The sequence below is a fragment of the Piliocolobus tephrosceles genome, unplaced genomic scaffold (assembly GCF_002776525.5).
Source record: "Piliocolobus tephrosceles isolate RC106 unplaced genomic scaffold, ASM277652v3 unscaffolded_42427, whole genome shotgun sequence".
NCBI lineage: Eukaryota > Metazoa > Chordata > Mammalia > Primates > Cercopithecidae > Piliocolobus > Piliocolobus tephrosceles.
In genome coordinates, this window is record NW_022327007.1 from 512 (window position 1) to 15,923 (window position 15,412).

Sequence of the window (15,412 nt, forward strand, 5' to 3'; positions counted from 1 at the left end):
CCCATCTCTACTAAAATTACAAAAATTAGCTGGGCGTAGTGGCGGGCTCCTGTATTCCCAGCTACTCAGGAGGCTGAGGCAAGAGAATCACTTGAATCCAGGAGGCAGAAGTGGCAGTGAGCTGAGATCGTGCCACTGCTCTCCAGCCTGGGCGACAGAGCAAGACTCCATCTCAAAACAAAACAAAAAAAAATTATTAAGCTGAGCCTAAATTCCGGTGAAACATCTGACACCAACCAGTTTGAAGACCCACATAGAGGAACTGAATCAGCGTGAGAACACAGTTTCTTCATCTCCCTGTCCCATGACTTCATGCTGCACTCTTCAACCAAACAACAATCACACTTCAGCCCATTCGAAAACCCTTAAAAACTCTAGCCCCAAACTCCTCGGAGAGACTGATTTGAGGTTTCCTCATTCCGTGACCTTACAATGAAACCTCTTTCACTGTTGCAACCTGGCGTCTTGGATTATTGACTTGCCATGAGCAAGTCGACGAACCTATTATGGTTACAAGATCTTGGCTGGGTTAAGGATACGTACAAGTTTAGATGCGGAAAAGTAATCGCCTCTAGGCTACAGGCGATTACCCAGCCTTTCTCTTTTAAAAAGTCACTTTGCGCCAGGCGTGGTGGCTCATGCCTGTAATCCCAGCACTTTGGGAGGCCGAGGTGGGCGGATCACGAGGTCAGGAGATGGAGACCATCCTGGCTAACACGGTGAAAACCTATCTCTACTAAAAAATACAAAAAATTAGCCGGGTATGGTGGCGGACGCCTGGATTCCCAGCTACTCGGGAGGCTGAGGCACGAGAATGGCGTGAACCCGGGAGGCAGAGCTTGCAGTCAGCCAAGATCGTGCCACTGTACTCCAGCCTGGGTGACAGAGCAAGACTCCATCTGAAAAAAAAAAAAAAAAAAAAGTCACATTGCTCTCCAATTTCAGCAATCAGGGACACTTCTTCTGGGAATGCAATGGCACAGTAGCACAGAAAAGTCCACCTGCTGGAGACCTAGCATGGCCTGCGTCCGTACCCTGGGGGGCACTGGGAGTGCAAAGGCAGTCTGAAGTCCAGGCTAGTGCCAGAGGATTTCCAGGTGTGCTCACCTTCACCAGGGTCAGCAGCAAACCCTGAAGCTTTGGGGAGTCCAGGGCAGTGGCCCCCAAACCGGGGAGTGGTATCACAGGATGTCTGATGCGCTCCCTATTTGGAACCTGGTACCTCCACTTGATTGTACAGCAGGGAACCTGTGGACAACAGCCCAAACTGCACCCAGCCTGGAAGCACTGACTTTGATAAGTCCTTGGCCACATCCTGCAATTCCTTGGCCAAAGAGAATCTGCTGAGTCTTGCTAAGTGCATTTCTGTCTTCTCCTCTATTGCAAATACAATACTTAAAAACAAAATGGGTAATTAAACCTGGGATTTGTCCATGTTACCCACTAAAGCCAAAATAAAGTAAGCCATGCTGGGGCAGTGGCTCACGCCTGTAATTCCAGCACTTTGGGAGGTCGAGGAGGGCGGATCACAAAATCAGGAGTTTAAGACCCACCTGACCAACATGGTAAAACCCCATCTCTACTAAAAATACAGAAAATTAGCTGGGTGTGGTGGCGCATGCCTCTAATCCCAGGCTGAGGCAGGAGAATCGTTTGAACCCCGGAGGTGGCAGCTGCAGTGAGCCAAGATTGAACCACTGTACTCCAGATTGGGAGACAAAGCGAGACTCCATTTCAAAATAAATAAACAAATAAATAAGCCATATGTACTCATAGCTAGTTCCACATATACTTGGTGACTAGTTCCCAGGCATCTTGCATAGTTTATGGGTAGCAAGCTCAAATGCCTGGTGACACCAGGCAGATCAAGTGAAACTGTGTCTCCGTCAGGGCAGGAGGAAAGGAAAGGGGAACATACACCTGCCCGAGAGCCACTGAATCCACTTTTCTAGAAATACCCTAACTAGACAAACCAAACCCTTTGGTCTTGCGTAGCCAGTTGACAATTCCTGGCTGAGACTGATGACATGTCTCTGGTTTGGGGGAGTTCACATCTACTATACGGAGAGGATTTGCAGATCTTTCCAATTTTAAATTTGGACACAAAGATCTAGACTTTCACCTTCCAGACTCATTTCTAGATTAGGACTCTCAGTAACACAGACAACTGAGGGGTGGGCATGGGGGGAGTCAGTTCCTCTGAGGAAGTCAGACTTGAACGCCCCTTTTACTGTTCCCCTCCCCAAGCAGTGGGACCAAGAATGGGAACGAGTTCCACGGATTAGAAATACGATGATGTAGGCCAGGTGCTGGGACTCATGCCTGTAATCCCAGCACTTTGGGAGGCCGAGGCGGGTGGATCACCTGAGGTCAGGAGTTCAAGACCAGCCCAAGCAACAAGGTGAAACCCCGTCTCTACTAAAAATACAAAAATTAGCCAGACGTGGTGGCAGGCACCTGTAATACCAGCTACTCAGGAGGCTGAGACAGGAGAATTGCTTGAACCCAGGAGGCAGAGGTTGCAGTGAGCCGAGATTACACCACTGCACTCCAGCCTGGGTTGGAGGGAGACTCTGAAAAAAAAAAAAAAAAAAAAGAAAGAAATAAGATGATGTCAGGCTGGGCCCAGTGGCTCACGCCTGTAATCCCAGCACTTTCGGAGGCCAAGGCAGGTGGATTGCTTGAACTCAGGAGTTTAAGACCAGCCTGGGCAACATGGTGAAACCCCATCTCTACTAAAAATACAAAAATTAACCAAGTGTGGTGTCGCCTGTCTGTAACCCCAGCTACTCAGGAGGCTGAGGCAGGAGAATCACTTGAACCCGGGAGGTGGAGGTTGCAGTGAGCCGAGATCGTACCATTGCACTCCAGCCTGGGTGACAGAGTGAGACATTGTCTAAAAAAAAACACAACAAAATAAAATGAAAAAAATAGAAATGAGAAGATGTGGTAGACAGGATAATGCCCCCCAAGATGTCCCCATCCCAATCCCCAGAACCTAGGAATCTGCAAGGTTACACGGCATAGGGGAATTAAAGTTGCAGCACCTTGATTTTAGGCCATGAAACCCACTTCAGACTTCTGCACTCCAGCACTGTAAGAGAGTAAGTCTGTGTAGGTTTCAACTGCTACATTTTGGTGATTTGTTATAGTAGCAGCAGGAGACAAACACAGACCGTGCTGGTAAACCTTCCAGAAAGCCCACACATACCGCGATCGCCAGCGTGACTGCGTCCAGCTCCAGCTTGCCCAGGTGGCCACAGAACACGGAGCTTATGAAGCTGATCAGGAACACCATCAGCTGAACCAAGAACTGGGAAGAGAGGGGAACGGGAAGGGAGGTGAGTGCCCACCATCGCAGGGAAGCCTGGGGCCCCAAGGGTGACCCCGACCCAACAAGTCCAGTCAGAAGTAAAGAAACCCGACTTCAGTGAGCCTCTGCCACCTTTCACAGGCAAATGTACAATTTCTGGGGCTGGGGATGGGAGGCTTTTTGAAATATTAAAACATTTATTTGCAACCACTGGGTCAGGATCACTTTTTTTGAGAACTTCCCAGCCTTTTCGGTTTTTCTTTTATTTTTCTGAGGCAGAGTCTCACACTGTCACCTGGACTGGAGTACAGTGGCGCGATCTCAGCTCACTGCAACCTCCGCCTCCCGGGTTCAAGTGATTCTCCTGCCTCAGCCTCCTGAGCAGCTGGGATTATAGGCGGGCGCCACCACGCCCGCCTAATTTTTGGATTTCTAGTAGCGACGGGGTTTCACCACGTTGGTCAGGCTGGTCTCGAACCCCTGACCTCGTGATCCGCCCACCTCGGCCTCCCAAAGTGCTGGGATTACAGGCATGAGCCACCGCCCCCAACCTGCCTTTTTGGTTTTTTGCTTCAGTTTCTCAAGCCATAGATCACATTAAATTTCCTCTGAAATCTGTAGAGGCGGCCTTCTGGGATAACCCCCTTGTTATCCAAGATTCCTAGTGCAGACTGGAGGGAATGCAGCCTTCAACAACAAGAACTCACTCCAGCAAGGAAGTCCAAAGACCGGAGGAAGCAATGAGATCGTCCATTTGGAGTCCCAGTGGGATCCGGACTCTCAGGGTGAAACATTACAGGCCTGCTGAACACCTTGCAATCTAGGAAGCCTCAGATGTGAGGGCAAATTCTGGAATATTGAACCATTCTTCCTCAAAATTCCAGGGGGCAATTCTATGAATTGCTCCAGTGCTTTCACTACATGATTGGATAATGAGCTTATTTCTGGAGGTTAACTTAAAATCACCTCCTGCCCCGCACCCACTAGACCCAGGCCGTCCAGTATCTTTCTTGAGGAATTCCCTCTCCCCTGGCAGGCTACATGGCCCAAAGTGGGGGCTTCACCTGATCCCTGCTCCCTAGGAGAGAATGGGTGCCTAAGGATTTGCTGCCGCCGCCGCTGCCTGCATCTGCCCCGTGGGGCCCTCACTGAAGCTGGTACCCCAGAGTTGGTGATGCTGCTGCTGGTCCAGCCGCAAGGCTGCCTCTCGCCGCCCTCAAGGAGAACAGAATCCTCTGTGCTGAGCCCACAGAAAGGCCCCCCTTTTAGGGTTCCAATGACTTAGCTTCATTGGACCTCCACCAGGCTCACACACAGCCCATCTGCCAGCTCTGCAGCCAACCTAAAATTGCTACATCAGGACCTCATCAGGCCCCCGAGCCATGATGCTTCCGATGATCTCCCTCTTTTCTTCCCCAGAATCCACATCTGGGGAGAGACCATTTTCAACTCCTGTGATGGGCTCAGAACTTCAGAGCATGCAAAGCCTGTTACGGGTGTGTGTGTGTGTGTGTGTGTGTGTGTGTGTGTGTGTGTGTGTGTGTTGTAGGAGAATTATCTTTCTTGTATCAACTCCTACATGATCCAGGCACCTCTCTCACTACCACAGAAGCCTAATGTGAATTTAATCGCCAACAGTCCCCACTACTGAACATGAGGAGCACTTTTGCAATGTTCTGCATGAGTAAGCCAAAATAAGACAGAAGATGGGAATAAAAGGGGGTGGGGTGGAGGTGTCAATAAAAAAGGCTGGGATGAAGAACCAGATGCTGTAGAATCTAAACCTAGAGCCAATGGACGCCCCGTAGGCCTGTACTGGGAACGGTGCCACACGATTTCGGCATTGTCACCACCCTTACAGATGTCCCCATTAGGTGGAGCTTGGTGTCTCTTTAAATTGTGAATTCATGTACTTTTAAAGGCCACAGGGTCCTTTTTATTTGTAAACTCAGCATCACTTCCAAATCTTTTCAACTTACTGTGCTTTAAGCTTTTGCATATCACCTGTCACAAACGGTTGTGTTCACAGAATCTGTCTTCTCCTTTCCCACGGAACATCGCGTTTCCACTCCACAGCTCCCTGCCTCCCTGCGGGCCACCTGTGAGCTGTTTTTCATGGCTTCGCGTGGAAACGTGCTCGGTGTCCCCTACTACCCGATCTTTGGAGTGCCGCCCAGATTTTACCATCACAAACTGCACTGCCCTGAGCATCTTTCTCACTTGGGTGGGGGTCCGTCCAAGGGTGGGAATCATTAGATGTCTTGGATACAAAAGGCCAGGAAGTTGAGCTGAGTTAGACTAACCCATGTGGGATGCACCTTCAATGCCAAAGCCAGCAAAAATAGCTTTCTGAGAGCTGCTGCCGCTCTGCCGGGGTTACGGCAACAACCCTGTGCTCTGACTGCCTGAGTCGGGCAGCCTCATGCAGCCGGCCCATCCTGAAAGTCCGTGCCAGGGATCTCGGCTTCAGTCCAGATTTACTAACCTCTTTCAGATCTTGGTTTCAAGCCCTTTGGGTGAACACTTGGCCACAGACTGTGGATCATGTACATAAGGGTCACCTGGGAGGCTTTGCCCTGGCCCATTGCAAGCCCCAAGAGGTTAGGCCGGGCTCAGTGGCTCACACCTGTAATCTCAACACTTTGGGAGGCGGAGGCGGGTGGATCACCTGAGGTCAGAAGTTTGAGACCAGCCTGGCCAACATGGTGAAGCCCCGTCTCTACTAAAAATACAAAAAAATTAGCTGGGCATGGTGGTGCACACCTGTAATCCCAGCTACTCGGGAGGCTGAGGCAGGATAATTGTTTGAACCCAGGAGGCAGAGGTTGCAGTGAGTGGAGATCGAACCGCTACACTCCAGCCTGGGCGACAGAGACTCTGTCTCAAAAAAAAAAAAAAAAAAGAAAGAAAGAAAAAAGAAAGAAATAAAAGGCCCAGGAGGTCCATGGGGCTGAGGAATCTTCATTTCAGTATATCCCCACGCTCCCTCATACACACCCAGGCAAGCTACATGTGGTCCAGGGTCACACTTTGAGAGTGCTCCAGACCCTCTGGACTGTGCTATCACAGAGCGTATTTCTGTGCCCAGGGAATGAACCAATACTGGACAAAGGCCTGTTCCGCTAGATGTCTCAGCAGCTGCTGTCTGAAGAACAGCCTGAACTGGCAGTGGCTTGGACAGAGCTGAATGGATGACAGAAATTGCCAGACTGGGCAGGGCACGGTGGCTCATGCCTGCAATCACAGCACTTGGGGAGGCTGAGCCGGGAGGACTGCTTGAGCCCAGGAGTTCAAGACCAGCCCAGCAACATTTTGTAGAGACCACGTCTCTATAAAAAAATAGCAAAAATAGCATGCATGGTGGCACGCACCTGTGATCCCAGCCACTCAGGAGCCTGAGGCATGAAGGATCACTTGAGCTCAGGAGTTTGAGGCTGCAGTGAGCCGCCCACACCACTGCATTCCAGCCTGGGCGACAGAGCAAGACCCTGTCTCAAACAAAGGAACTTCCAGACTGACCGTGCTTCCGTCCCTTCTTGTCACAGCGACCCTGCTCAGATTTTGGCTGGACAACCATAAGCAAACTTGGCAGCCAGATAAAGACCTTCAATGCCTGGCGGCTTTAGAAGTTGCTCTCCAGGGCCAGGCACCTCCAGACAGCCTCTCCTACCCCCTCCCATGACTGCTGAAAGTTCACTCACTGGAGAAAAGCTAAGAGGGCACCTGGGACAGCCCCACTTCCTTTACATGTGAGGAAGCACAGCCCAGGAGGTTTCGCAACCAGCCCAGCTACCTGACTCTCAACTCAGATGGTTACATACAGCCACTGTCTTTGGAGCACGAAGTACATCCAAGCACTGGGGGAACGGGTGTGAGTTAGACACCATTACTCCATTTCTGCCCCGTGGGACCCACAGTACAGATGCTTCTGAGGTACAATTTTTCAACTTTGCAGTGGTGCAAAAGCAATGGACATTCAGTAGAAACTGTACTTGGAATTTGGGATATTGATCTTTTCCCGGGCTAGTAATGTGTAGTCTCAGACTTGCAGTGCCTGTCAGGGCAGTGGGCCACAGCTGCCCATCAGCCCTGCCATCACGAGTGCAGGCAACTGACACTCTACAGTAGACTGTGTTGCCAGCATTTTTTGGGTATTGTTTTGTGTTTTCGCATCCCATCATGAGCACAAAACGGCCATATGTGTCTCCTGCTTCTGGGGAAAAGAAGGCAGCTATTACTCTTGCAATGGAACTGAAGATAATTGGCCAGCATAAGGGTGGCAAGCCAGTCACGGCTGTCCCACGCAAGTCAGGACTGTTGCAATCCATGATCTCATCCTTTAGAGGCATTTTGACTTAATGATATTTTCAGTGCACGTAACCCCATCGTAAGCCAGGGAGCATCTGTAGAGTGTAGGGAAAGATGTTCAAAATGCAATAAATTACACAGCTCAAGACATTTGTGTGATGAGCTATGGGGGTGCAGCAGAGAATTCAGAGGTTACTGGGGGAAATGAAGTGGAGCTGAAACCTGCATGATGAGCAAGTCAATGTCAAATAGTCGGGTACCAGCCTTGTCTGTAGGGGAGGACTTTCCAGGCTGAGGCACTGAAAGGAGGCTGGGTGGAGGGTGTAACCAGGAGATAGGGAAGAGAGATGAGGCTGGAGGGCTGGCCAGGCCCAGGCCACAGAGGACTTTGCAGGACCAAGGAAAAGGTTCTGAGCAGGAGACATAAGCTCAGATGGGCATTTAAAAAGTGGATCCCTCTGAGAGGTATTTAAGGAGTTAAAGCCAAAGGCCTTGGTGAGGACGGATTGGAGGAGGAAACAGGGAGTAGAGGCGGCGGGGTCCGGACCTCACCCGGCTTTCCTCTGTCCAGCTCCTGTCATCTTTGACTACTTCCTCTCACCCTTTGAATGGGAGGAACCGCCTTCCCTGTAGGTCTTCTCTTCCTCCGGCCTAGGCCTGTCTGTCTCTGACCAGGCTTCTCCTGCAGAATCTGGTGTCAGTAACCACTTCCTGATCAATTATCTTCTCCATTGCCTTCAGGATACAATTCAAAAGGTCAGCCTGCTTTTTTTCCTTTGTGTGTCCTGGGTAAAGCGGGTCTCTCCAGATCCCCCACCTCACCCCCCTCAACCTGCCTGTCTTATCTGATATTTCCACCCTGCAGCCCTAGAAGGTCCGCCATCTCCTTCCCTTACAAGTGGAAACACTTCCCTGAGTTGGGGCCTAGGCTGTCCCACCTCTGTTACATCCTGGGCAATGCCCGGGGGTCCACCTTGGGTGTTACTTTTCAGAACTTTTGCTGTTTGAAGTTTCTGGATTCAGCCAGGTGATGAGAGGCTGATGACAAAGAGGAGGCACAGCTGGAGTACCTGAGGCCAGGTATCTGCACATTCCTTCCCTTGCAAATCCAGTCTTCCTCAAGCTTTCTCCAAGATGAAATGGACACATCTTTTGAGAAGTAAGCACCATTCGGCTCACACTTTCCATTGTGTTATGGGTTATTCTCTTTACAAAGGCCTCATTTAAAGCCCAGTGAGACCTCAAGGGTCAGGGTTAACTTGAGAGGTCTGGAAGGGAGATGGCGAATAAGACAGAAAATTACAGAGAGGAGAGCCGGACAGGGCATCTTCCTCATGTTATGTTGGACACTTGGAGTAGAAAGTATTGGACAATGAGCATGGGAAAAGAAGGGGGTGGTCTCTCCTTATCCCATGCCCTTTAGCAAACAGAAAACTTTACAGCAGATGGGATTAGAGATGGGAGACAGACCCAGGCGGGTCCACATACACTTCATGAAAGACTAAAACAGGTAGCAAAACTCTACCATCACATTTTCACAAAGCAGAGACATACACGCACAAAGGACTGGAAGGAAAGCTCCCAAATTACCTCTCAGTGGTGAGATTTCAGAGGGTTTTTTCCTTTTGTTGGTCTTGGTTTTCTATTTTTTTCTACACTAAATATGCATGACATTTGTAATAAACACAATGGTATACACGCATGTACAGACAAAGAGAAAAGGTGAGGTCCCCAGTGCGTCCATGCAGTGCTCATCCCTGGAGAACTGGAGAGGATCCCACATCAAGGGGATCAAGCTACTAGGAGGGCTGGATTTCAGAAACCTGCCCTGTTGTTATTATTATTGTTATTATTATTATTATTGCTATACTATTAAAGCAATAACAGGCTGGGCAAGGTGGCTCATGCTTATAATCCCAGCTCTTGGGAGACCGAAGGCAGGAGGAGTGCTTGAGCCCAGGAATTCAAGTAATGGGCAACACAAGGAGACCCTATCTCTAACCCAAAATACAAAAATTAGCCAGGCATGGTGGTGTGTGCCTGTACTCTCCACTACTTCGGAAGTTGAGGCTGTAGTGAGCTGTGATCGCACTACTGCACGCCAACCTGGCCAACAGATCAAGACCCTGTCTCAAAAAAAAAAAAAAAAAAAAACAATAATAGCCTTAGAAAGCCCTTTCTTACAGCAGCTCTATGAGGGAATGTTAGGACAAGACATGATTATTATCTCCATTTTACAGATGACTACGCAGAGACCAGAAGAGGTTAAGAGGCTGTTTCAATCTGCACAGCTGCTTCCTGACTTACTTTCGGAGGTCAAAGCAGGGCATGCAGCCCCAGGTCTTGAGATTCTAAATCATGAGGTTTTTTTTTATTTTTGTTTTTTTGACACAGAGTTCTGCTCTTTTTGCCCAGGCTGGAGTGCAACGGCGCTATCTCGGCTCACTGCAACCTCCACCTCCCAGGTTCAAGCGATTCTCCTGCCTCAGCCTCCCAAGTAGCTGGGATTACAGGCGTCTGCCACCATGCCTAGCTCATTTTTTTTTTCTTTTTTTTTTTTTTTTTTTGCATTTTTAGTAGAGACGGGGTTTGTTAGCCAGGATGGTCTCGATCTCTTGACCTCGTGATCTGCCTGCATCGGCCTCCCAAAGTGCTGGGATTACAGGCGTGAGCCACGGGGCCGGCCATGACCAGGCTGGAGTGCAGAGGCACCATCTGGCTCACTGTAACCTCCGCCTCCCAGGTTCAAGCGATTCTCGTGCCTCAGCCTCTGGAGTAGCTGGGACTATAGGCGCCCGCCACCACGTCTGGCTACTTTTTGTATTTTTAGTAGAGACGGAGTTTCACCATTTTGCCCAGGCTGGTCTCAAACTCCTGACCTCAAGTGATCAACCCGCCTCAGCCTCCCAGAGTGCTGGGATTACGGGCCCGGCTCCAAATCATGAGTTCTTTCTGGTCTGTGAGAAAGCATCGCTGATGGATCTTCATTCCATGGCTTTGACTTCGGCATTACTCTTGCTGTCCTGCACACCACAGCGTGTGCCACAATATCCCACAAACCACCGAGTCCCCACTCCAGGAGCACAGCGGCCCCCCTCAGCCCGCGCAGGTGCAGAATGTGGGCCTCAAAGTCAAAAGCTTATTCACGCCTTAAGTGCATACCGGTCGCTTCTTGCGCAGCGTCCTACCCTCTCGGTTTGAAAACCACCCAAGCTGGCAGGAGAACGTGGATAGGATTTTATTTTTGTGGTTTTAAAAACCACGTTACTTTTAGGAGACAAGGCAGAAACAGCCCTAACCTAATGATTAAAAAGAAAAGAATCCCACAGATAAGAACACCTCGATCCCACAAAGAACCACATTAAAACCCCTTTTTTCTTTTACATACATAATTACTGGCAGGGAGGGGGCGGTACAGGATGCCTCTGGTTTCGTCGGTAGAGGTTGACTTAATTCTGAAGAAATCATTTCGCAGCTCTAAGTCCACGACAGACCACGCACCTCCTCCTCCATGCCTCGGGATTATTTAGATCGCTGAGCTCCCGAGCTTTTTACCGCTGATTTTCAAAGAAGTAAGTTCCTTCGTGTTTTGAAGTTCAGACAACTTGTGCTTTGTTGGTTGGAATCAGCTCCCAGAGAAGGCACCCCCGGATGCAAATGCAGCCTGGACCTGGTTGAGCCCCGTTAGGCGCAAAGGTCCCAGCTCCCCGGTGTCTCCTGGCGTAGGAGGCGGGAGCCGCCGGCCTCTCCGAGCCAACGTGCGCCTAGGCGCATGCCAGCGTGCCCGCAGTGCCCCGCGGAGCTCACAGTCGGGTGGTGCGGAGCGGAGGGCGGCCGGGACGCAGGCGGAGGAGCTGGGGTGCCCGCCCGGCTCCTGGCACTATGCTTCCCGGCGCCCGCCCGCGGCCAGCTCGCTCTATCCCCAAACTCCGCCAAGTCACCCGCGGAGGCAGGACTCACCAGGCCCCCAGCTCGCCGGGACCGGCCTCCCACCGAGGCCACCTTACTCACCGCCGGGCCCGCCAGGACCAAGAGCGCCCGCAGCTCCTCTCGGAAGGCGGACAGCCGCAGGCAGCGCGACCCACGGAGCTCAAGGGTGGCCTCCGGGCCTCCGCGCACGGGCGCGGGCTCCTCAGGATTCTCCATGTGACTGGCGCGCTGCAGCCCGGTATCGCAGAGGCAGGCAGTGGGGACCGCGCAGCGCAGCCCGCTCTGCAGTCCCCGCCCCGGCCGCCCGCCTAGAGCCCGCCCCGCGCCTGGCGCCCGGGGGCCCCACTGAAAGCGCAGCCAGGCAGCCTGCGACCTTGGGCGCACCCTTTGCACCTTTTTCTGCACCACTGCGGACGCCTGCGGGTCTGGCAAAGACCAAGGAACTCCTGCACTTGGAAGGCAAAGTTTGAAAAAGCTCTGGAAACTAACGGAATGCGCTCCGGGGGCTGGGTCGTCCAAGTCTCGCGGTCGCCAGGACTCACCCCGGCTCTGCACCTCCGCTGGGAGTTTCAGGTTCTGAACGACCTGGCCTGGAAGGACTCAGAGGCCTCGAGCGGTGACTACGGTAGCACCCCGCGGAGTGTATGGGTTGGGCGCATTTACTGTGCAGATTGAGTTGGGTACTCGCTTTGATGCTGGTTTGGATGTTGCATACTCCTTTCCTTTCATCAGTTGTTCCATTAGAGAACTTAGAATCTACCAGGATAGAGCAACATGCTCCCATTTGCCAAGTTGCACAGTTGGTGCCCGCTGGTCGTGTTGGAAGTTTATCCATCAGCCTGCGTGGGAGTACAAGAGGCTGTGGCCCAGAAGGGCATGGGCAGCGCGCTTTCCTCCCAGAGCCTCAGCTTCCTCATCTGCAAACGTGAAAGAACATCTCATCGCCAGCTGTGAAGACCGGGGTTGCCTGGGCGGAGGACCTGAGTCAGTGCCACCTGCCCTCAGCCTGGCACCAGCCATTACCTAATAAGTGTCAGTTACCAGGACAAGAATGATTTCTGTAATAGTCAAAATTCCTTCCATTGTAAGTGATCCAATGTAAGTAAAGAAAACGGAAAACAAATTTTTTGGCTCACATAATCAGGAAGTGTGGATTCAGGGAGTTGTTTTTTTTTTTTGGCCTGGTATTAGACGGAGTCTCACTCTGTCCCCCAGGCTGGAGTGCAGTGGCACCATCTCGGCTCACTGCAAGCTCCGCCTCCCGGGTTCTCGCCATTCTCCTGCCTCCCGAGTAGCTGGGTCTACAGGCGCCCACCACTACGCCCGGCTAATTTTTTTTGTATTTTTAGTAGAGAAGGGGTTTCACCCTTGTTGGCCAGGATGGTCTCGATCTCCTGCCTTCGTGATCCTCCCGTCTCGGCCTCCCAAACTGCTGGGATTACAGGCGTGAGCCACTGCGCCCGGCCGGATTCAGGGATTTAAAAACAAGATCATTCGGCCTGGTGAAACACCAGGCCAACATGGTGAAACACCGTCTCTACCGAAAATTAGCTGTGCGCCGTGGCGCCTGCCTGTAATCCCAGCTACTAGGGAGGCTGAGGCAGGAGAATTGCTTGAACCCGGGAGACGGTGGTTGCAGTGAGCCGAGATCTCGCCACTGCACTCCAGCCTGGTGGCAGAGGGAGAATTCATGTAAAAAAACACACACACACAAACAAGATCGTCCCTCTCCCCATCTCGGTCCCTCTCCTCCCTTCTCCTTGCCCCTAGGGATTCTTTCCGTGGTTTCTCTTCCTCCTCTGCAGGCAGTCTTTCTCTTCCTGTGCAGGTTACAGTGGTGGGTGGCCTCTGATGCCCTCGTTTCTGTCTTTCCCATCTGTTAAACCAGAAAGTAAGGCCCTCCCCTCCTCTCTTCTGTCTCCAAACTAACAAACAAAAAACTGGGAGAAAATCTGGTTGGCCCTGCTTAGGTTTCTTGCCCACCTCTGGAACAATCGCCCTGGGTGGGAAAATAGGGTCTGATGTTTGGCTTGCCCTGGATCATGCACCCAGCTTTGTACCTACAGGGTAGAATTAGGCGCCCTATGACTGGTCTCCTCCCACGAGGACTGTAGGTATGGAGTAGAGAAGTTTTCCAAAAGAACTGAGAGTCTCAACAGACAAATATCCAAGGATGTTCACTAGATCTGTGATCACTGCTGTTCTTTGATAATCTTCTGGAAGTCCTGACTGATGTAATAAGACAGGAAATGGAAATGTAATGTATAATATTAGGAAAGAAAAGGCAAAGGGATTACTCACAGTAGAAATTGCCAGACTGGGCCAGGCACAGTGACTCATGCCTATAATCGTAACACTTTGGAAGGCCGAGGTGGGAGGATCACTTGAACCCAGGAGTTTCGAGACCAGCCTGGGCAACACAGTGAGACCCCATCTTTTAAAAAAAAAATCCACACAACCCAACCCAAAGAAATAAAATATGAAGAAAAACTAATAGAATTGATACAGGGGTTTAATAAAGTTGCTACATGGAAGTTCTTCAACAAGTCATATCAGTCCTTTATATTGGTAATAACATATATGAAAATACTAAAAGAAATCCTTCACAATAGCAACAAAAAACAAAAGGTCCATGTGATGCAGAGCATAACTCCTCACTCCTTAAAGATGGATTGTACATAGTGACTTCCTTCCAAAAAGTTGAGCAGGAAAATTAATTTTCAATTAACATATTAGGTTTTAGTCCACTTCTGTGTATTCCATTATTTTAAAATTTAATAGAATGATTCTAAAAGCAATTGATAGTGTAAACAGGAAAAGATATAACAAAAACTCTGAAAAAGAAAAGGAAGGAGGAAAGAAGTAGCTCTGTTGGCTGATAAATAGCTTTTAAAACAATGTGTGGTTGACTGAGCTTGGTAGCCCACACCTGTAGCCCCAGCACTTTGGGAGGCTGAGGTGACAGGATTGACTGAACCCAGCAGTTTGAGGCTTCAGTGAGCTATGATTGCACTACTGCACTCCAGCCTGGGCAGCAGAGTAAGACCCTATCTCAATAAAAAACAAAAAACAAAACAATTAAAAAAACAAAGAACCCTGTTGTTAGGATTTTGATTGACATTGCATTATATCTGCAGATTTATTCAGAAAGAATGCACCTCATGAAAATACTGTCTTCTAGTTAAATCATATCCCTAGTCTAATCAGTACTTATCTAGGGAATGGGACACTCACTGGACTAGGGATATGATGAATTTGTTATTGATGCTTGATAAATAGTCCTAATTATGTTCATATATAGTTCTTAACTTGCTGAAATATATTATTAAAAGCATGTATTAAAGTTGAATTTTATCAGTTTGTTTTGTTTTGGGACAGGATCTGTCTCTGTTGCCCAGGCTAGAGTGCAATGGTTTGATCTCACCTCAAAGCAGCTTCAACCTCCCTAGCTCAAGCAATCCTCCCACCTTAGCCTCCTGAAGAACTGGGACTACAGCCATGTGCCATCAAACCCGGCTAATTTTGTTTTCTTTTTCCTTTTTTTTTTTTTTTTTTTGTTGAGACGGAGTTCACTCTTCTTGCCCAGGCTGGAGTGCAATTGTGCGATCTTGGCTCACTGCAACCTCCGCCTCCTGGGTTCAAGCAACTCCCCTGCCTCAGCCTCCTGAGTAGTAGCTGGGATTACAGGCATGTGCCACCATGCCCAACTAATTTTGTATTTTTTTTTTTTTTAAGTGAAGATGGGGTTTCTCCATGTTGGTCATGCTGGTCTCAACCTCAGGTGATCCACCTGCCTAGGCCTCCCAAAGTGCTGGTATTACAGGCATGATCCACCATGCCCGGCCTGTTTTCATATTTTTT

The 15,412-nt window shown here is 50.0% G+C and overlaps 1 protein-coding gene across 1 annotated transcript; it reads right to left on the minus strand.

Annotated features, from left to right (window-relative positions):
• Positions 1-1,107: 1,107 nt before the first annotated feature.
• Positions 1,108-11,946, minus strand: LOC113223749 (multidrug and toxin extrusion protein 1-like; the record flags this gene model as incomplete). Its single annotated transcript, XM_031935110.1, has 3 exons — positions 11,582-11,946; positions 3,206-3,313; positions 1,108-1,248 (listed from the first exon to the last, which is right to left on the minus strand). Coding segments are annotated over exons 1-3 (435 nt in total), but the record flags the coding sequence as incomplete, so codon positions are not given.
• Positions 11,947-15,412: the final 3,466 nt, after the last annotated feature.